This window comes from Saimiri boliviensis, chromosome 3, assembly GCF_048565385.1.
Source record: "Saimiri boliviensis isolate mSaiBol1 chromosome 3, mSaiBol1.pri, whole genome shotgun sequence".
In the NCBI taxonomy this organism is placed as follows: Eukaryota; Metazoa; Chordata; class Mammalia; order Primates; family Cebidae; genus Saimiri; species Saimiri boliviensis.
In genome coordinates, this window is record NC_133451.1 from 88,102,142 (window position 1) to 88,123,373 (window position 21,232).

The 21,232-nt window shown below is 43.8% G+C and overlaps 1 protein-coding gene across 2 annotated transcripts in view; it reads right to left on the reverse strand.

Annotated features, from left to right (window-relative positions):
* UNC5C (unc-5 netrin receptor C) overlaps window positions 1-21,232 on the reverse strand; it is a 393,542-nt gene that overhangs the window by 17,847 nt on the left and 354,463 nt on the right. For both annotated transcript variants that reach the window (XM_003929536.4, XM_010340136.3), the window contains 3 exons: window positions 21,010-21,178; window positions 17,947-18,180; window positions 1,159-1,308 (listed from right to left, as the gene is read on the reverse strand). In XM_003929536.4, the coding sequence (XP_003929585.1) occupies window positions 1,159-1,308; window positions 17,947-18,180; window positions 21,010-21,178 (553 nt within the window). The remainder of the gene's footprint in view (window positions 1-1,158; window positions 1,309-17,946; window positions 18,181-21,009; window positions 21,179-21,232) is intronic.

Here is a 21,232-nt window from a genome sequence, read left to right on the forward strand (position 1 = left end):
ATTGCTCAGTTTTCCTATCCGCAAAAGAGTAAAAGAGTTTCTCATTCATCGGTCTGCTGGGGTTAAATGAGATATACCAACACCTAAAGAGTGTGTCTGGCAGACGGTAAGCATTCAGCCAGGCTAAGCTTTAACTAATATCATATTATTATTAAAATAGCATTTTCTTATAATCGTGTAAAGGAAATTATGTTTAAAACAGGGAGATTTGTGGAATTTCTATGATAACTGCAACACAAAGAAAAGAAGAAAACGAAGAGTACATACTGGGTAAGTCAGAAGCTTTCTGTCTCCATTAAAGACTGAGCTATGCATAGATCTGGCTTGCAACCCCCACCGCTAACAAACCAGTAGGCTTGTCTCCCATAATTCATGTGTAGGAACTTGACCAATGAGAGTGAGAATGGAGCCAGAAAATCTTCCTGTCTTCCAGTATGTTCATGGACTTACATCGGGAAACAGCTACCCGTTCAACTGCAATGCTGGGGTTTAGGTTGAATTTGCATAAATATAAATGTGGATTCACAGCTCTCGAAATATGTCTGCATATGAGGCCTGCAATCCCATCACAGCAGTTTTCTCAGAGCTCAGGCTGACAGAGGGAGGAGGGGAAAATTCCTTGAGGGTCTAGTGATTTTCCCCCAGGTGCATACAGTGACATTTGGGACCAGTATTTTCTTGCCTGTTATGTAATAATATCCTGATTGGGTTTTACTTTTACATGCTATTTCAGTTCTCTGAACTGGGGTTCCCTCTGATTTTTCAATGTAATGGTAGTGGTCTAGGAAGGCAGAAGCCTAATTTGTGTCCCATGAAATAAAAACGTCCATCTGCTTGTTTCTGTGAATGCATTTGAAGCTGTTTTTACCCATTGACGTGAACATGTAGTATGAAAATTAATTGAAATGATGGATTTGGAAGTCTTTCATTTAATAAAAATGAAACAATGAGAGTATATTTATTTAAAGGAAGACTTTTTAAAAAGCATTCCTTCAAATACCTCTGTATTTCTCAAAAAGTCTAAATAACCCCCAACTATTTTGGAGAAACAAGAATGACATGATTAATTTCAAGGAAGCGGATTGCTTATGTCTATATAATTTTAGTCCTCTTTCTTGGAGCTGTCTTCAGACCTATTGTTCGGTTTGGGAACCTTACCTGATATTTAGCCAGCAATTTGCTCTTCCAGAGGGAATGGGCGATATCGTGAATTGACAGGCGCAGGTTGTGGGTGCTGCCTTTAAAATGAAGAGCCTTAGGTTCTTCCAGGAGCTGTCCTCCCATCTGTCTCTCAAGATGTAAAACTTCCTGTAATGACATGCCCCAAACCCAAGCATGTTATTGAATGGCATCACTTCTGTCAGCTCGCTCATTGAATACGTTTCTTTACTGCCTCCTGAATGGCAGACAGAACTTGAGCAACGCCATGAACACCCACTTTTGCAGCCTGGAGACCCTCTAACTAAAACCCCTCCCGTTTTGTACAGGGCCAGGCCCTCATAATAAACTATGTTTTGGCAAACTATGTCACACTGCTGTGGAGCAAATTCAGTGGAGTTTGCCCTTCCCTACTGATGAGGAGAGTACTCCATCAAACACAGGGGAGTAACGTCAGAACTCAGAACCAGAGAGCCATAAATTAAAGAAAACATAGGCAGAAATGTAGACAGACTGCTAAGAAATTGGATTTTCAATTAAGTTTTAGGGAAAGGGACAAATAACTGGAAGAGATACTCATTTCTTGGACTTGATAAAAATCAACCAACAAATAAATTAGAACCTGTTTTAGACATTTAGTTCAATCTCTTATAGTTTCTTCAAGTACAGTAATTCCCAATTATTAAAAAAAATTAGATTATGTTAATTATATGTCTATTAAAGGAAAATATTCTGATACAGATTAGGAAGGTTTTAAACACCAAATATTGAACTAAACAGTTACTCAAATTACATTTTCAAAAGAATACTTTATTTCTCGAGAATTGTAGCTGATGAAAAAATTTGCTACATAATTTACTTATACTATACAGATACAACATGAAGACAAATTCTATATATACTTCCATTTCTCAGGCTAGTTAATGGGAGTAAATGAAGCATTTCCAAATGCAGTTGTAATTATCCAAACAGCAGCAAACTGTTAGTTATCAATGAACAAACTATCTTGGGTATCCTCTGCTGTCTGAATCATCCCCATGCATATTACTCCTCTCAAGCCTTAAAAGTTTTATATTTTTTATTTTTTCTGACAAAGTTTTGCTTTTGTTGCCCAGAGTGGGAGTGTAATGACACTATCTCGGCTCACTGCAACCTCTGCCTCCCAGGTTCAAGCAATTCTCCTGCCTCAGCCTCCCAAATAGCTGGGATTAGGGGCATGTGCCACCAGGCCCAGCTAATTTTATAGTTTTAGTAGAGATGGGGTTTCTCCATATTGGCCAGTCTGGTCTCGAATTCCCGACCTCAAATGATCCACCTGCCTCAACCTCCCAAAGTGCTGGGATTACAGGTGTGAGCCACCACGCCTGGCTGCTGTAAAAGTTTTAAAAGTACAAATGTGTAGGAAATTTGTGACCCATTTTAAAATAAGGTTCCAGGAATATATGGATTTTATTAAAAAAACACAAGATGTAATTTTTTCTTTGGTGATATTTCAGTAGAAGGCAGGGAGTTCAAGAACACAGGTGTTCATTCATATTGTAACATTCATCTACTGGGTACCCAGCAGAGTACCAAGCACAGGTGGGTCACAGTCGACAATTTCAGGCATGAGAACCAGACTGCCTCATATTCAGAAAAATGCATCCACCTTGCATTTGTTGAATGCACTGTAACCCAGGCACTTGTAAGCAGTAAGTGTGGTGCTTATCACCATCACCGATTACATGCAAACAGATCATTCCAAGATGCTCCGTTAGAGGTTCTTAGCATCCATCATCTTTGGGTGAGGCCACTATTCTGAATCATGCAAGCTGCTGAAAGGTCCTGTAAAGTGTCAAAAATATTAGGATAATGTGGAATGTGGTTTCAGACAGGGTGTCCTCTAATTAGTGTCTAATGGAAGAGATGAGGCAATAACGCACTGACGTAGACAAGTGTGTGGTCCAGCTGCCTGAGAGTATTGACCTGCTACTTAACGTTGCTGGCTGATGAGTAGCTATGGCTTGTGACAGGCGCAAGCAGGCAGCCAGCCCCAGCCACAGCCAGCCAGCCACCTGGACACATGTTGTGTCATTGTGCCCCTAGTCTGCTGTGCCTGAGCTCAGCAGGCTCTGAGGGTCTCCCATAGGCCATACAGACCCATCCAGCCCTGAATCACACGTGCTCCTCACAGAATGCGGCACACCCCACTCCACTCCACTCCAGACAAGAATCCAGCCACGTGGAAGTGGAGAAGAAGAAGAGACGTGAGGGTTAATTGTAGTTTCTTCTGCTTCAGCAGGAAGGCATAATGAGCTTATTTTGATCATGTTGGGTGTCTAGCATAATAGAGAAAGCTGATGTTCCCAGCGAACCTGGCACCTGACAAATTCTAAAGCTAAAATGATGTTTGTTTATAAGCCATTAGAAGAAAAGAAACATAATTAGAAATCTTTGAGATTACAGTCATGCCAATCAATCAGTTCCAGCTTCTTTCCATACGCCCTAATTACCTCATCAAGTCGTCTAAAGAGCAATCGATAGTAATTATCTGATTACTATAGATCTTCATTATGTCGAAATTATCTCCCTGGGATGTCTAAAAGAAGATGCATTGTATTCTGGGAGGTAATTGTACCCAACAATGTATAATCCACACCCCATTCCTACAATCAGCATAGACTACCAGAGGATACGAAGAGTGGTTATCAGTTTTCTTGGCAGGCAGGTCATTGAAAAACCCCGAACTGCCTGTTGGCCATGACCTTGAAGTCAGGAAATCTAACACGGCATTTTGAGTGCAAAGTCGTCATTGAAGTCAGCCCAAGAATCAGGCTCAGTTTTTCGTTTCTTCACCAATGGTCTCAAAAGTCACAGTAAATAATTCTCCTTAGTGGGGAAAATGTCTAGACCGGCTTGGAAGAGTGCTTTTTTTGGAGAGAAAGTATCGAGTACCATTTTAAAGACAGTGGGGCCACAGAACAGATTCCTTCCATATTCTTGAGTTCACCGTCTCTCCATCACCTAGAAGCAACACAAAGCTGCAACGCAGAGCTGGAAGGAACCTGACTTTTTTCTCTTTTCCAACTGGACCGAAACCCTGGGGAAATATAAACTGCCCTTCAGGACACATCCATACTTAGAGAAGAGGCTGTAAACATGTTTGCCAGCATAGTCTACCAGTCAAAACACTGGGCATAGGCTGGGCATGGTGGCTCACGCCGGCAATGCCAACACGTTGGGAGGCAGAAGCAGTCAGACCACGAGGTCAAGAGATCGAGATCATCCTGACCAACATGGTAAAACCCTGTCTCTACTAAAAATACAAAAAGTAGCTGACCGTGGTGTTGGGCACCTGTAGTCCCAGCTACTCAGGAGGCTGAGGCAGGAGAATCGCTTGAACCCGGGAAGAGGAGGAGGTTGCAGTGAGCCACTGCACTGCAGCCTGGCAACAGAGCAAGACTCTGTCTCAAAAAAAAAAAAAATTGAGCACATGTATTTCTAAATTACCTATTTCTGTTACCAGTATGTTAATACATTACATTATAAGATACACATACAATCAAAAATACATAAAGTTCCGTGTTAATCTATGCTAGCATAAAGCTAAGTACTAATAATGTTTTTTTGTTTTGTTTTGTTTTGTTTTTTTGCTTTTTGTTTTTTGTCCCTTTTGTTCATTGGGCCTGGGGTGTGTGAACTCCGTATTGGAGACGACTAGCTCAGGCAGCTCATCCTTCCACTGGTCCCTGGGCAAGAATTCAGCCCAGCAGCGAGGGATTCAGTCACCTTAACATTCTTTCCCACAACATGCCAACTGGCATCACTGCACTAAAGATGTTCATGACATAGGAAAGCATAACAGAACAAAGGAGAGAACCACCACCAAGGTGTGAATGAAAGAGATCTCAATCAATCATTCCAACAACTCCAGGAAACAAGTCGAATCTAAAACCACACGGGAGCAGGAGCCGACTCGTCGCATATGGTGAATCTCAAATAGAGTTTTGTGTGAGATAATAGAAGAAGCAAGCCTGCCTGAAAGGCTAATCAGGCTTAGTCTTGTGTTGTTACCGTTTTAAGTGTTATAATTTGAGATTTACTCCAGCAGATTCCACTTAAAAATATGCTGCAACTTGTACTTCACACTACTTGATTTTCTGAATTTTTTGCACATTATCTCAGTTTGGTTATTTATATGATACAGATATGTAAGCGGACAGAAAAATAGTAGATACACAAATAAATAAGATATGGCTTTACAGTTCAGTGTTTTCCTCTGCTCCTTCTTCCTGGAAACATTCATTTAACATCAATGAGACATGTTAGGCGGCCAGGAACCACGTCAGGTCTGGGGCACATAGAGAAGTAGGTCCCCATCACTGCCATAAAATGCTCAGGAGCTAATGGTCCACCGGGGTTGGGGGGTGACCTGTCAACGCGTAACCACAACACAGTGTGCCCGGCTCTAAAACCATTTCCAGACAGGCTGCTTTTGAATCACAAAGTTTAGGATATGTCACATACCTTAAAAAAGAATAAGAACAAAATATATTTAAGGTCCAAAGCTTTAGGAAGACTTAAGAGAAATATCGTGAGCCTGGAAAGAAATGCTATAGTTAAGGATGAGGATCCTCTGGCCTCTTTGTTCCTGGAAACCTGAATGTCGCCTTCCTTTGCAGAAGCTGTCCTTTCTGCTGTGTCAGTGGTCTGGCTCTGGATGAATCCACCTCTTGCTTTGATGAGCTGTTTTTGCTTCTGTGAGAAAGGAGACAGTTTCTGACTTCCTTTTACAGTTCTTTTTTTTTTTTGAAAAAAATTTTTAGAGACCTTTTTTGTCACTCTGTTGCCCAGGCTGGAGTGCAGTGGTGTGATCATAGCTCACGGCCGCCTCGACCTCTGTGTTCAAGCAATCTTCCTACCTCAGCCTCCCTAGTACCTGGGACTACTGGCTTATGCCACTGCACCTGGCCACTTTTAAAACTTTTGGTAGGGACAAGGTCTTGCTATGTTGCTAAGGCTGTCCTTGAACTCCTGAACTCAAGCAAACTTCCCACCTCAGCTTTCCACCTAAGTGCTGGTATTACAGGCATGAGCCACTGCGTCCAGCTTCCCTTGTACAATTCTATCTGCACCAGTCTAACTTTTCCTTGCAAAAACACCCTCAAGAGTAGGTCATCAATAAAAGTGTCTCTAGCTTACGGACTGCACACATGAACCATCAGAGTCACCAGAAACAGACTATCTGCCTCAGAGCCCAGTGTCTGCTGGGAATCTGAGCAATCCTGTGGGAGGGTCTCTTTCCCCACTGCGGGCACTGCCTCCAAAGCAGGCTGGCTGGCCCTGCGTGAGGGCTGTATTGATTCAGGAAGGCTGTGAGGGATTGCTCTAAAGGCTGGAACAAGAGATTCCACAGTAGAAACAAGCAGCTTTCACAATAACCAATTAAACCAAGACATTATCCATGCCAAGCCATTAGCCCGGGCCACTTAAGAGCCACAATAAATCCAGGCTGTTTTAAAGGCTTGTGTGCACAAAGGAGGCACCTCTGGCCTGTACCCAGAACGCTCCCAGGCTCTTAGATGTTAGGATCTCCCCTCATTAAGGCCTGACGGAGAGGCAGGAGGGAGGATGCATCTGCAAGCCAAGCCACTCCTCCACTCTGGTCTGTCCAGCCCCCGAGTTTCTCACTCTGCATTATGTCTGAGTTAGATTGCATGCGAGTTACATGGATCTGAGTTAGATTGCATCTGTGCCTCATCTGCTTCTCTTGTTTTCTCTCCGCCTGTTCCTTCCATGCCTGGGCAAATTTTCCTTAAGTATCTATCAGGCTCACAGCTATTGCTCACTGGGAGCCCCCAGGCAACAGAGTGGCATATACTTGAATGCTTTGAAGTACATCTATACAAGTATGACATCTCTGCCCCCAGGGTCCGGGCTGAAGCTGGGTTACAGAGCCCTGCAAGGTGGTGACTTTGTGCCAAGAATTATGAGGTGCTAGGGCCCCACAGCAGGTCTGCGGGGCTAGTGCTCCTGGCCCTGGCTTTATTGCCCACACGCTCTGCTCATCCTCCCAACCAACCCCAGTATGTGTTCACCACCTCCTCTATTCACCTTCCTCCCCTGCTCATCCTCCTCCCATGCTCACCTCCTCTGCTCAGCCTCTTCCTCTGTTCACTTCCTCATTTGCTCACCCTCCTCCCTTGTGCACCCCCCTCCTCCCCTGCTCACCCTCCTCCCCTATACACCCTCCTCCCCTGCATCCCCTCCTCCCCAGCACTCACCCTCCTCCCCTGCATCCCTTCCTCCCCAGCTCACCCTCCTCCCCTGAATACCCTCCTCCCTAGCTCACCCTCCTCCCCTGCACACCCTCCTCCCCCGCATACCCTCCTGCACTCACCCTCCTCCCCTGCACACCCTCCTCTACTCACCCTCCTCCCCTGCTTACTCGCCCTCCCTATCACCTTCCTCTCCTGCTCACCCTCCTCCCCTGCTCACCCTCTTCCCCTGCTCCCCTCCTCCTCTGCTCACCCCCCCTCCCCTGTTTACCATCTTTTCTGCACACCCTTGCCTTGCATAACAAGTTGTCCCTCTTACTCCAATTTCCCAATTGCACCACCTTCTTCCTCAAGACATTTGTTATGGCTTTCAGTTTTTCAAGGGGTGATTATTCCTATTTGTGGATTATCTAGCCCATAGCTTCTTTCCCTCCCTCTCTGTCTCTCTCTTGTTTAGTCTCCTACTTTTCTGTCATTCTTTTCTTTCCCTTTTCAGAAACTGTACAGGCTAGAGAAAGGATGAAAGAAATGATTAAAGTTGAGCCCCATATAACCCACTGAGATCTTTCATGAAGGGGAAGATGGAAGGTGGTGAAACGCAGGCTGTGTTTCACTGTCTAGCTTCTTTCTTTATATTGTTTCTGGATGTTATTTCTCCATGCAGTCTTCATTTTTGAGAGAAACACAGAACCATGAGTTGGCTGGATTTACTCTGCCATGAAGCCTGGCCTCAGCACCAGGGACATAAGCAGGTGGAGGCAGCTACTGAGGGAAGGTCACTAAGATCCCTACACAGTGAGGACCACACAGAAGGCAGGAAGCGAAGCAGCAGCCAGCCTCACACTCTGGCTGTTTTCTGGTCTGGCTGAGCTGTCCGGCTGTTTGAGACAGAACCGCTGTCTGCACCGAAGCCAGCACGGGAGGCTGAGCTGTACTGCGGCAGTGCCTCACCTTCACCTTGCTTCTGGGACACAGACACAAAGAACATACCAGCAAATGTGCCGCGTGTCACACATATGAAACCTCAAAAGGCCAGCCCTCAATGACTGTCCTGGCTGGTGCTTTAAAAAAGCCACATCTGCCATCAGATTTCATGGAACCTGACTTTCTTCTGTTCATTCTTTAATCCTGTGTCGAAAACCCACCCTTGTCATTTGGGGAGGAGAAATCTGTGTCTTTGCTATGGTGGCTGTCACTGCTGTCTCTGTCACAGCCGTGGGGGCCTGCACTCCACCAAAGCAGAGGCCAAAAAGAGCGGCCATCCTTCACTCCTGTTCCCTGCCAGCTTTTCAGCAACACTGCTCTCAGCCCCCCACGTGCTGTCTCCTCCTCTCCGGTGGCTTGCGGGCCTCAGGCTGCTGAGCCGGGCAGTGGAGAACATCTGACTGTCAGCCCAGCCTCTTCCACCTGCTCGGGTCGCCCTCCCTGGCGCCTGGCCTGGCTTTGCTCCCTTCTCTTCCTGTGTTCACGCCAGGGTGCTCTGCTCTCCCCCGGAGTTTGTCTGCCTTACTTCTCTCTAATAATAACAAGGCTGGACTCTGGTGCCCATGTGCAAAGATCTCCCCGTCAAGGCGCTCCATTTCTAGGGCTCTGCCTGCTGTTCCCACAGCTGCTGTGGCCACGGAGGCTTGGTCTGAGCTGCCACTTCCAGCTTGCACAGTCAGGGCAGTTTGTGACACTTTTAAAGCCAAATGCCAAGGGGTGGCACTCAGGCGAGCAACATGTCACTTGTCTACCCTGGGCATGCTCTTAGGGAAACCATTCTCTCTCACATCCGTGCATTAGGAACAGGACTTTTTAGGTTTTTCTAGGACTTGTAAAGTCATCTTGTATTTCTTTTCACCTGTTAACACATTATTTTTAAACTTCTGTATTAGTTTTCTTTTCTTTTTCTTTCTTTTTTTTTTTTTTTTTTTGACAGAGACTTGCTCTGTCACCAGGCTGGAGTGCAGTGGCATCATCTTGTCTCACTGCAACCTTCACTTCCTGGGTTCAAGTGATTCCCCTGCCTCAGCCTCCTAAGTAGCTGGGATTACAGGCATGCACCATCACACCCAGCTAATTTTTTCCCCTATTTTATTAAAGACAGGGTTTCGCCATGTTGGCCAGGATGGTCTCAATTTCTCAACCTCTTGATCTGCCTGCCTCCCAAAGTGCTGGGATTACAGGCGTGAGCCAGTGTGCCCGGCCACTTCTGTATTAGTTTCCTATTGTTGCCATAAGAAACCATCACTAACACAGTGACTTAAAATAACACAAACTGAATATTGTACAGTTCTGGGGGTGGGAGTCTAACAGACTTCTCATTGAGTTAAAATCAAGGAGTGTCAGTGGGCTGCCCCCACTTTCCAGAATCCAAGAGGAGAATCTGCACTTGGTCTTCTCCACCTTCCGGAGGTTTCTCACATTCTTTGGCTCACGGTCCCCTTCCCCTACCTTCAAATCCAACAATGACAGATTTCTCTGAGCCTTTTACCATGGTCATCTCCCTTTCTGATCCTAGCTGGAAAAAGTTCCACCTTCAAAACCATGTAATTAGACTGGACTCACACAGATGGTCCAGGATAATCTCCCCAAATCACACAATCATATCTGCAAAAATCCTTTTGCTACGTCAGGTAAAATACTCACATATTCCGACTATTCATGTGTAGACATCCTTGGACAGGGTTGGGGGGTGGCATTATTTTGCATACCACAACTTCTATTTTCTTTCTTTTCTCTCTCTTTCAAAAAGGAAGTTCAACATGGCAAGTCATTTCTAAGATATATGATAGACCCAGGGCAAGATTTTATAAGAAGATGATAAAGATGGGGTACATTTAGAGACACCAAAATATCCCTTCGACTCAATGTCTGACCACCTAGACTGCTACCAAACCTGCCACTCACCCACAGTTAGATTTCAGTTAGATTTAATACCTTCCTGAAGCCATTATCTTCAAAACACTACTGCAGTCTAAATGCCCACCTAGGCATGGTGAAGAGTGTCTGGTGTCTATTTTGTGGCGGGAGATTGAACAACTTTGATTTCCTTAGAACTTTAAAAAGTCCTTGATACAGACCAAATTACTGTCGTAAGAGGTCAAATTCATGACCAGGGCCACCAAGCTGATGAGTGGCAGAGCCAATCGTGGCAGCCAGCCTGACTCAAGCTTTCTCGCTATACCACGCTCCCTCCCATACACACAGCAGCAATGATGCACTGGTCTCTAACACATGTGTTGCAATTGTGAAGACATTAGTTTAACTCCAGAGACCAGGATCCTGAAAGTATACAGGTGAGGCTATTTTTGAGGTTGTTTGTGGGAACTATAAGAATAGGTATGGATAATGGGGATAATTCTAGAGAAGATCAGCCTTAGAAGACCTAGAGGAAGCAGGTATGAGGTGATCAGAGTTCAGTAAGTCACAGCTTGCCATGGAGGAAACACCAGGAAGACAGCAGTGAGGAAGGCAGGTGACAGGCTGCAGGATACAAATGTAACCGCCTTCTCTCTCTGTAACCAGACATGTTTGACTGTCCATGACTGTGGCCCAGGAACGTGAGCACCACACAGTTCTCAACTAGACTTCCGCCAACCTACTTTCCCTCTCTTTACCTTCCAGTGTTTCTTTCATTCTTCTCTTTTCACTTAATATACTCTTTCGCAGAGTCACTCTATTACAGTTGGGATTAGGGCATGTGAAATTTATCCAAGAAAGATCTTCTCCATGCCCAATCAGTCCATCAAAAAAAAAAAAAAAAGCCAGATTATGTTACTATGCATTATTTGGTTTGTATCACATATACATTTGTCAGAAATTCAATAAATATCATACACTGCCCATAATGTATGCAAATAACTCCTCTTTTAAGTTCTGAATCTCAGGGTTACTATAAAACCCTTTATTATAAAAAGAGACTCTCATGTGTTGCACCTTTTGGCTATTGGAACGGAAATGACTTATTTCCATGTAGACGTGTTTCTCTCTAGGTATTTTTAAACTTACTCCAAATATAACCTTGCTCTCTGTTAATTGCTGGTCTATTTATACTAGGATTTAAGTCTTTGCAAATAATGAAAGGAAAACACCTTTTTCATTACTTTAATCACCTGAAGATGGGGAAAAATGAAAAGCTCTGATACACCAAACTCAACCTTTTCAATAGACTTGACCTCTCTGTTTGAATTGATTGCAAACAATTCTCACAATTCTTAGCATCCTTGTCCTTTCATGTGAACACAACTTGAGCATTGTTCCCAGTGGTCATTCAAGCACGTGCACAGGAAAAAGCCCTCCTGAAAGGTATAAAGTAACTCCACGGTTGCCCATCAGCCTTGACTTCTGCTCTGCTAGGCACTGCCAGCTTCTGAATTCTGCATCAGTGCTTTCAAATGGTTAAATGCAGCTTTTAAGTTTCAGGTGACCATTTTTGTCCCAAAGCTTAACAAAAACTCTAGAAAATTGTTACAAAACTGACAAGCTCAAAGAAGGGAGTAGGAAGAAGAAAAAATGTATCATGGTAGCTTAAGACTGTATTTTCCATCCACATGGATAGTATAAGTAAATGTACAAGTGTATATATTTATGTAGTATAAAATGATATATCATATAAATATGATATATAAACTTACTCCAAATATAACCTTGCTCTCTGTTAATTGCTGATCTATTTATACTAGGATTTAAGTCTTTGTAAATAATGAAATGAAAACATCATTTTTATCTATCATATATAATTATGATATATATGATATATAAAAAAGGTATTTTCATTTTTTGGAAAAACTTAAATATATATGACATCCTCATATATCATATATAATTATATACATCACATCATTATATATATCATATATAATTATATATATATCATATATATGGCATATATTATATATCATATATAAGTTATATAATTATGATATGTATAATTCTAGAAATATAATTCTATAAACATAATTCTATATTAATATAGATATAATTATATATATTTACATATAAATAGATGTATCACCTAGCTGCATGGATAATATAACCACATATAGTAGTGATAATTAATATTCTTGAAATACACAGCTCTAGACATTGGGGCAATCTGTTTGCAATAGTCCTCCCAGAGTCACTCCTGGAGAATAAGCCCTCCACTGGGCCTCCATCTCTGCCCTAGTCCAGCATTTCTGTGGATTTTTCTGCGATTTGTAAAGGATTCCCAGCACATAGCAGTTATTATAAGAAACTATCAAATCCTGGTAAATGCAGCCTCAGGCATCATTTGCTATGCTGAAGATGGAGGTGGTCAGGATTGGATTAAAGTGCCAGCAAGGAAGCAGAGATGCTTTTCATCAGAGACAGAGGAAGTGAGAAGAGGGTGAAGTAAAAGGTTTGGAGGGTAGCGGAGGGTAGCGCATGGCAGCTGAGGGAGCTTTCATTCAGTGGTTAGGTCACTGCTAGGCACAAAGGGGGCTTTCAAACAGCCAGGGGCTTCCTGAGAGCAGAGGAGACTTGGAAGATTTGCCATGGGAATCGGTAGGTCAAGAAGAGCTAAATGAAAGGATTATGGAGAAGCAGGGGAGGCATCCCTCAGACCAGGTGTCTTAAGAGTATGATAGACCCAATCAGAAATGTCTGACTTTTCACAGCAACACAATAGCCTGGAAGTAGAAGTAGTGGGCTTGTTCAGTGGAGGGTATCTTTGGTTATGGAAATTAGAAAACCCTGCAGCAGCTCAAAATGACGAGAGATTTCAGGGTAGAAGCTAGTTGCTACAGATATGAATAAGAGCACAGAGGGTTTGTGGACTGGGAAACTGCAGCAGGTTGAGGGAGCCTCTCCTTATTAATTTTTGTCTTTTTGAGTTGGAGTCTCGCTCTGCCACCCAGGCTGAAGTGCAGTGGCGCAATTTCTGCTCACTGCAGCCTCCACCTCCTGGGTTCAAGCAATTCTTCCACCTCAGTCTCCCAAGTAGCTGGGATTACAGGGGCGTGCCATCACACCCAGCTAATTTTTGCATTTTTAGTAGAGACGGGGTTTCACCACGTTTGCCACGCTGGTCTCGAGCTCCTGACCTCAGGTGATCCACCCGCCTCAGCCTCTCAAAGTGCTGGGATTACAGGTGTGAGCCACGGTGCCCAGCGAGGGAGCCTCTCCTTAAGAACAAAAAATAGCTTCCTCTTCCAAAGGGAGAGAGAAATGGAAGGTTAGATGACTGTGGTCAGAAAGTGGGAGCTTGAAAGGTGGAGATCTTGGCAGCGGAGCAGATGCTGATGAAGATGAAATCTGCAGCACATTTACACCAATGAATAGATAGTGTGAGATGATATGAAGGCTACTAGAATACGTTCAGGCAGAGAGACTGTGTTTTAAGTCATGACACGGAACTGAGGGAATGATGGGAACGGCTGGAAAGCACTTGCCTAAATGCAAGTACTGCTAGGATGGAATCCACAGAGGTTGGTGCAAAGGAACGGAAGTAGGCATGAGCAGCAGCAGAACCATCCAGCCTGGGCAGTAAAGAGATGCTCCTGAAAGAGTCATGGGGTATGAGAATTGCTGGCACATTTCCTCTTAGTCTTGGGGTTAGTTAGGGGGTACAGTCTTCACTGGAGGCATTGTGAGGTGTTACCAGAAGATCCACTGGCATTTAAAGAGAGCAGTTGAAGGACTGGGGGAAGAAATGATGCGAGGCTGTAGGAAAGTTTGTTCTTAGTAGAATCAAAGTTCCAAAAAAATTGGGAAAGTATTTAGGATAATAGCTGGTAATTCTGGCAGCACAAGGGAGTGTTAAAACAAAACAAAACAAAACAAAACAAAAACCTAGAGCAATTATATCAGAACCAGTGGGGCAAGACCCTGGAGTGAGTCTTTGTAAAAACTCCCACCTGCTTCCTCTGTGTGTGAGAATTCCTGATTTTGGAAGAACATGAGTGTGAGTCAGGGGCGGGCAGGCTGAAGGAGCGGGAGGCCTTTGGGAGGGGCGTTGCAGGAGGAAGTATTTCTGGGCAGCAGCAGTTAGAGAAGCAGTGAGATGGGAGAGTATGGTGGGAACATTAGCAGGCAGGGTGCCAAGAAGGCAGGATTTTGGTACTAAAGAACGTTTTGAGCTAATCAGCCCCAAGTTTCCAATTCAAGCGTGGGTGTGAGGAACAGTGGCGTGACTGAAATAATTGTCTCTTCGGTATGTTGGAGAGACCATCCACCTAGAACTAGGATTTTGGTATTTCTGCATTATTAAAAGGCCATGAGGTGCAAGAAAGCCTCATCCATTATTCATGTTTGTTTCAGGCTAAGTGCTAGATCCCCAGATGCTGAGAATTTATAAACGTCTATTTAGAAAGCACTGCCCATGATACAAACCGCTCTTGAGTTGTTTTCGGTGCTTAATCCTGTTCATCACTCTCTCTCACTATTGACCATTTGCACCTTGCGTTCACTAATTATTAAAATCAGAATTACTTTTATGAAATATTCTATTTTGCATGTATTTGGGTGTGTTTGTTGGGAAGACAAGGTGCCTGAGGAATATAAAATATATATATCAAACATTTCAAATATGACGTAGGTCATCTATGGCATGCTTTTGCAATGACTTTTCTTGAAACTGTTGAAAAGATTTGCCTTAATCAGACCCCGTTGCTCCCCTACAGATAACTTTTCCCCTAATTTAAGCCTAGAATGATTCCTATCCTGACAATGCTTTGCATGTATCACAGTTGCAAGGAATATACATAAAAAATAACCTTAAACTTTGCATTAGAGCTGTGTGTTCAGAACTTTTATTCAAAATCAGAAAATCCTGCCGGCTCAACCATCAAAATTATATGCACTGACCCAAGAGGTCACATCCCCGTCCCAAGACCATGCTGGTCAAATCCACCACGGTGAAGAGATGATGGCAAGAGGCGCCTGGCTCACCTTTCCGCTTCCACTCGTGCCCTCCACAGTCTTTTCCTGCAGAGCCACTTCCTAGGGGACCTATCCTGGAACACTCGGTGTTCATAACCAAGCACTAGTCTGAACAGAAGCACCAGATGGAAATACCCTGATATTCAGAAAAACGTTCTTTCCTTGGCTTCCTTGACTCGTTTTTCTTCCATTTCAATTCCTCATCTAGCTTTTCATCCTTTACTTCCTTTGCTGGCTGCCCTTCCTCCTCCCTTGCAATGCCAGGGTTTTCCTTGGTCCCCTGTCTCTATGGTATGGCTCTTTCAGCAACTTCGCTTAGGGGCTGAGCAGCCAGGCTGCCGCCAGCGGCCTGGGCATGAAGCCTGCTGTCTCCACCTAACAGCTGTGTGACCTAGAGAAACTTACTTAAACTTTCTGTGCCTTGGATTTACATAGGTGTACCTATAAAGTGGAGATAATGGTGTCCTATAGATAAAATGAAGATTAAATAAATTAATATAAAGTATTTAGAATTTTGCCTTACACACAGAAGCTCAGTCATATAAATTATTATTATTATTTTTTGCGACGGAGTTTCATTCTTGTTACCCAGGCTGGAGTGCAATGGTGCGATCTCAGCTCACCACAACCTCTGCCTCCTGGGTTCAAGCCATCCTCCAGCCTCGGCCTCCCGAGTAGCTGGGACCACAGGCATGAGTCACCATGTCCAGCTAATTTTTGTATTTTCAGTAGAGACGGGGTTTGACCATGTTGACCAGGATGGTCCCGATCTCTTGACCTCATGATCCCTCTGCCTTGGCCTCCCAAAGGGTTGGGATTACAGGCGTGAGCCACCGCTCCTGGCCGTAAATTTTGTTTTATAATTATCTTCTACCTCTCTCTCTTGATATTCTCCCTGACCATTGTGGATAACAATTATCCACAAAATGTAGTTGGTTCTTGGATCTCCATTTCAAAAATCTGTTCTCTGTTCAGAGAACCACATATATATTTCTAACTGTGTCTTGGGCATCTTTTTTAGATGCCCAGTTCATACCTCTAATTCAGTATTCCAAAAGAAAAGGCACTGCTACAGACTGACCTATGTGTCCCCTGAGATTCATATATGGTAATCCTAATCCCCAGTGTGATAGTATGAGGAGGTGAGGCCTTTGGGAGGTGACCAGGTCATAAGGGTGGTGCCCTTAGGAATGGGATTAGTGACCTTGTAAAGGAGATCCCAGAGAGCTCTCTCCCCATCTCTCCACCATGTGAGGGCACAGCAAAACATCAGCAGTCTGCCACTCAAAAGAGGGTCCCTCACCAGACCCCACCCATGCTGGCATCCTGACCTCAGATGTTCAGCCTCCACAATGGAAGTTTGGGTTGGAACTGTGGGAAGTAAACATCTGTTGTTTAAGCCACACAGTCTGTGGCACTTTGTCAGAGCTGCCTGAACTGTCAAGACAGCGGCATCTCTACACGCTGAGGCCTCTTGCCCCCGGAGTTTGCTGCCACGACTTAAAGGCAGAAACTCGACCTTCTGCCCCGCCCATTCAGCGTTTGTCACGGGATTCTCTAAAGGCCACTTGAACAGGACCTTTTCGCCTTGTTCTCCTCATCTCACTCCTCCGTCGTCATCCCAGCTCCATCACACGTTCCTTCCTACTTTGACTCACCTTCTCAATGAAGTCAGGCTGATACTTCTAACATATCTTTTCAATCATGTCTTTCTTCTGTTTACACCTCTCCAATCTCCATTAACTCAATAACTGAATCTACACACTCCTCTCTCTGGCCATGAACGTCTATGTAGATGAATTTCCTACCTATCGTTCCAGGCTTACCAAAAGCAGTATGCTTGTACAAAGTCTTTATTTATTGTTTGCTTCTGTGTTTATTCATGCTGTTCCCTCCAACTAGAAATTGGGTGTTTTTTCCCCCACCACTATTGCTGATCAAAACCTAATCTTCCATTAGGGTCAGTCATCGAACGTTAGCTCCTTTTCAGATTTCCTCAAAGTAATGATGCCTCTGTCTCCTGAGCGCTTTGTAACAGTGGCCTTTCCCACCCTCTGACTTACCTCCTCAACCTCGACATACTTCTTTTATTCCTCCTTCTAGATCCTAACTTCCTCAAAGGCACTAAGTATATCCCCTAAAGCTTCGAATGGGATAAAATGAATGGCAATAATCGCACCAGGAATTAAGCTCATTTATTCTGCAAAGCAGCAGCCTGTTGTCAAATGCTAACCTGCTCCCTCACAGCTCTCATAAAAAGAACGGGAAAGCATGTAAATGAAGCGGCACACCAGAGGAGCATACAGTGTGAGCAATGACGCCAATTCCTTTTATAGGAAGAACGCAGCTGAGATAAACACGGAAGGAGATTATTTACCATCCGTGGGTCCCGTTGCCAAATTCTTCTAAATTTTTCATTAAAAGAAATCAAGGAAGGTAAACAAAGTAGCCCTTGGGAGGAATGTGAATAAACAGCTCATATATCAGCATGGCCTCAGAGAAATGTCTATCCTTTTAAACTGCATCCTTTGGGGCCAAATACTTGGGTGCACACACTTAGCCACGTCTCCAGGTGTGCACAGCCGGGCAAAACCTTGGCTTCCAGGCAAAGGTGAAGAGGGCAGGCCAGGCGGGAGGCACTTACCTTCAGGGCATCCTGGGTGTCATCCAGACAGTAGACTCGGATGCTGTACTCCAGGGAGGAGCAGCACAGGGGCCCGAAGATGGCCAGCTTCAGGCGCTTTGCAGCCGCTTTGGTGGTGGAATGCCCGACCAGGGCGTAGGTGCTGAGGTTCTCTGTGAGGATGTGACAGGCCTCTGCATCCAACTGAATGTAGCAAGGGGTAGTGAAGTTTTCTTCTCCAACCACCACCACATCCTGGGAGACAAGAGGGAAGGGTCACGGCTAAGCCACCCAGAACACACGCGGACCACCAGGGACGGTGGTGAGTGATAGTGGGTAGCGCAGGACCTATCCTTTCCTTGGTCTTTTTTCTCTCTCTTGTTTTATGCTCTGTCTACTTAAGTTCTTCATCACTGTGTCTCTTTATACCATTGTCTTTACACCGAGAATATTCTTTATTTAGATGTCCTTCCGTTTGCAGTTTTCAATCTCCTAAGAATCTATATTTTCCCTAAAAATCTGTACATGTGAAAAGAATTAGATAAATTAAGGAACTGTGCAATAATACATTAATATGCAATTCTACCATGCTCTTTCAAAACTCACCTGACACTTTCTTCCTAAAGAAATACACTGCTTTTCCTAAATCGTCTTGGCTGTCAGATTCTAAGAAAAGCAAGACATGACAAATTCCATAACACATAAGATACATTTCTCTGTTACTTTTCATGTGTCATTCAACAGTCTACTCTTTTAGACACTGAAAACATTTAGCAAGAAATAAAAATAAATGGACGTGATTTTTATTTAAAAAATTACTGGCTACTTCAACCGGGTTTTGATACATCTATATAGTTCAGGTCACAGAACATATAATCTGAAAGACCAGGTACGGGACCCCAAAACCAAGGTCTGGGATTCCGAACGCATCCTGGGGCAACCAGGGGACAGAGGCATGTGAAGCAGGCAGGGCCACAGTCAGGGAGGAATGATGGAGACTGGCGAAACAGAGCGCACATCTGTCTAAAGAGCTCAGCCTCCACTGCGCTTCGGCCCATGGCTGCTGTGCAAGAATGCAGGCCAAGCATGGGCAAAGCCTCACATGTTCCAAGACACACTGGAAGTTCAGATTTTAATGTGCAATCTTCCAACTTTTAATTAACTCAAATTTAAAAGAAGATCTCAGACAGAAGAAATACACACATGAGCATGAGTCAGCCTTTCTGTAGGGGCAGGACTCATGTCAACTTTGATTCCCACTGTACCCCAGTGGCCTGGCTCAGGGTGAGTGTCTAACAACTATTTGCTGAAATAGTGAATGAACACTTTGTTATAAATTTAGTTCAGAGGTCTACGCAAAGATATGAAAGAGATCACCACCTAGGTTATTATTTATTAGTTGGGCCTTGCAACATCATCTGAGCTATAATAAGAGCCGTGTTTTAATAGCATCAGTGAAATAATTTCTTCTACTGAACCTAGACCTCCAGAGGAAGTTCCTAAAAAGGAAAAGAGAGAAAGAAGTTCAGAACCTCCAGGTTTATTGCGGGCACAAAAGGACACCTGGAAAGCAGCCACTTTCTCCAGGACAAAGGAAAGCCTCCGGTATCACCTAGTGGTGACGTGGTACAGAAAGCTTCCTGGAAGACATGGCCGAAGAGTAATGATGCCCACGTCCCAGTCACACACAAGTACGAGGGGGCTTTCATGAGGACTGCCCTCTTCTTTCGTCATTGGCTCAGTTTATCATTACTGTTGTTATTGCTACCACTTAAACTCAGAAACGGATAGGGTAGTAGGAAGAGAATCATGCAAACAATTTAGGATCACGTCGGATTAAGACTGGATGTCTTCCAGATAAATCATTTAAAGGTTAAATAGAATTAAAGTTAGATCTGGATAAGCCGGGTCATAACTCAAGATAGAGTATGTTTATTTATTAATTATGTACACTTCGGCAAAGAGCAATCCCCCAATATGGCCGAGAGTAGAACATGCCCTTAGAAAGGAAATCCTGGTTAATGCCAGGTTTGCTCTGCTGCTCTTCTAGATCTAATACTGTATTTCCTTCAAATATGAGAAACTGGAATCTTCATGTGCATCTTTTCTAAAATTATTTTTCCTAAAAAATTATCATAAGTAATCGCAAAGTATACATGTTTTGCATATTATAACTTCCTATTTTATGTTTTACATTTTATACAAGTATTAATGTATAGTATTAAAATTATTGAATATTTTTGTTTAAACTTATTACTGAAATAGAGATGCTAAGTAGAGGGTTCTAATATAAGGAACTGGACTTGTTTAAAGCATCATCCTTGAGAAGTTATGATGGCAACAGCTGCAGAGAGTCAGAATGCCATGGATTGTTTTCATTCTAGTGGAGCTTTGGAGACATGCCCTTTCTGTTTCCCAAGGTTAAGTTCACAAGAACTGTATCCCAGGTATGTGTCTTCAAGTAAGTGCCTAACACTTTCTGACCCAGTTGCAACGTTTCTGTATCCATCTCACTCTACCACCCAGGCTGGAGTGCAGTGGCATGATCTCAGCTCACTGCAACCTCTGCCTCCTGGATTCAAATGATTCTCCTGCCTCAGCCTCCTGAGTAGCTGGGATTATAGGTTCATGCCACAGCACCCAGCTAATTTCTCTATTTTTAGTAGAGATGGGATTTCACAACATTGGCCAGGCTGATCTCAAACTCCTGACCTCATGATCCCCTGCCTTGGCCTCCCGAAGTGCTGGGATTACAGGCATGAGCCACCCCATATACGTATATATGTATGAAGTATACATATACACATATACATTATATATACACAATTGATATTCCAAAAGGAACATGGCTAAGACTCTTATGTGCACTTCTCCTATGAGTTATCTAATAAGTGACCATCATTTTCTGTGTGCCTATCAATCAGTAGACATAACTAACACTCAGGAACTGGGCTGCCTGTTTCTCATTTTGAGGATGAGCTAAAATTCCAGTTTTGCTTTAAAAATAAAAGGCCTGTCATAACTGCTTCTGCTTATCTGCATGGATTATTCTTGCATAGCATCTTTATCCCGACAGCAGCTTACCTCCCACTGTCCCTGTGCTGCCTGGTTCTTGAGCAGTATCTTCCAGTCCTCGGTATTGGGGTCTGCGCAGTGATGCATAGTGAGGACCACAGGGCGGGTAAGCAGGGCTCCTGGGGGCCCACAGCTCACCACAGGGGTCAAGAGTGTCTGAGAGTCATCCATGGGAGGCCTGCAAGGAGAGCAGAGAATGGCATCCGTGACATTTCCATTGTATTTATGAACT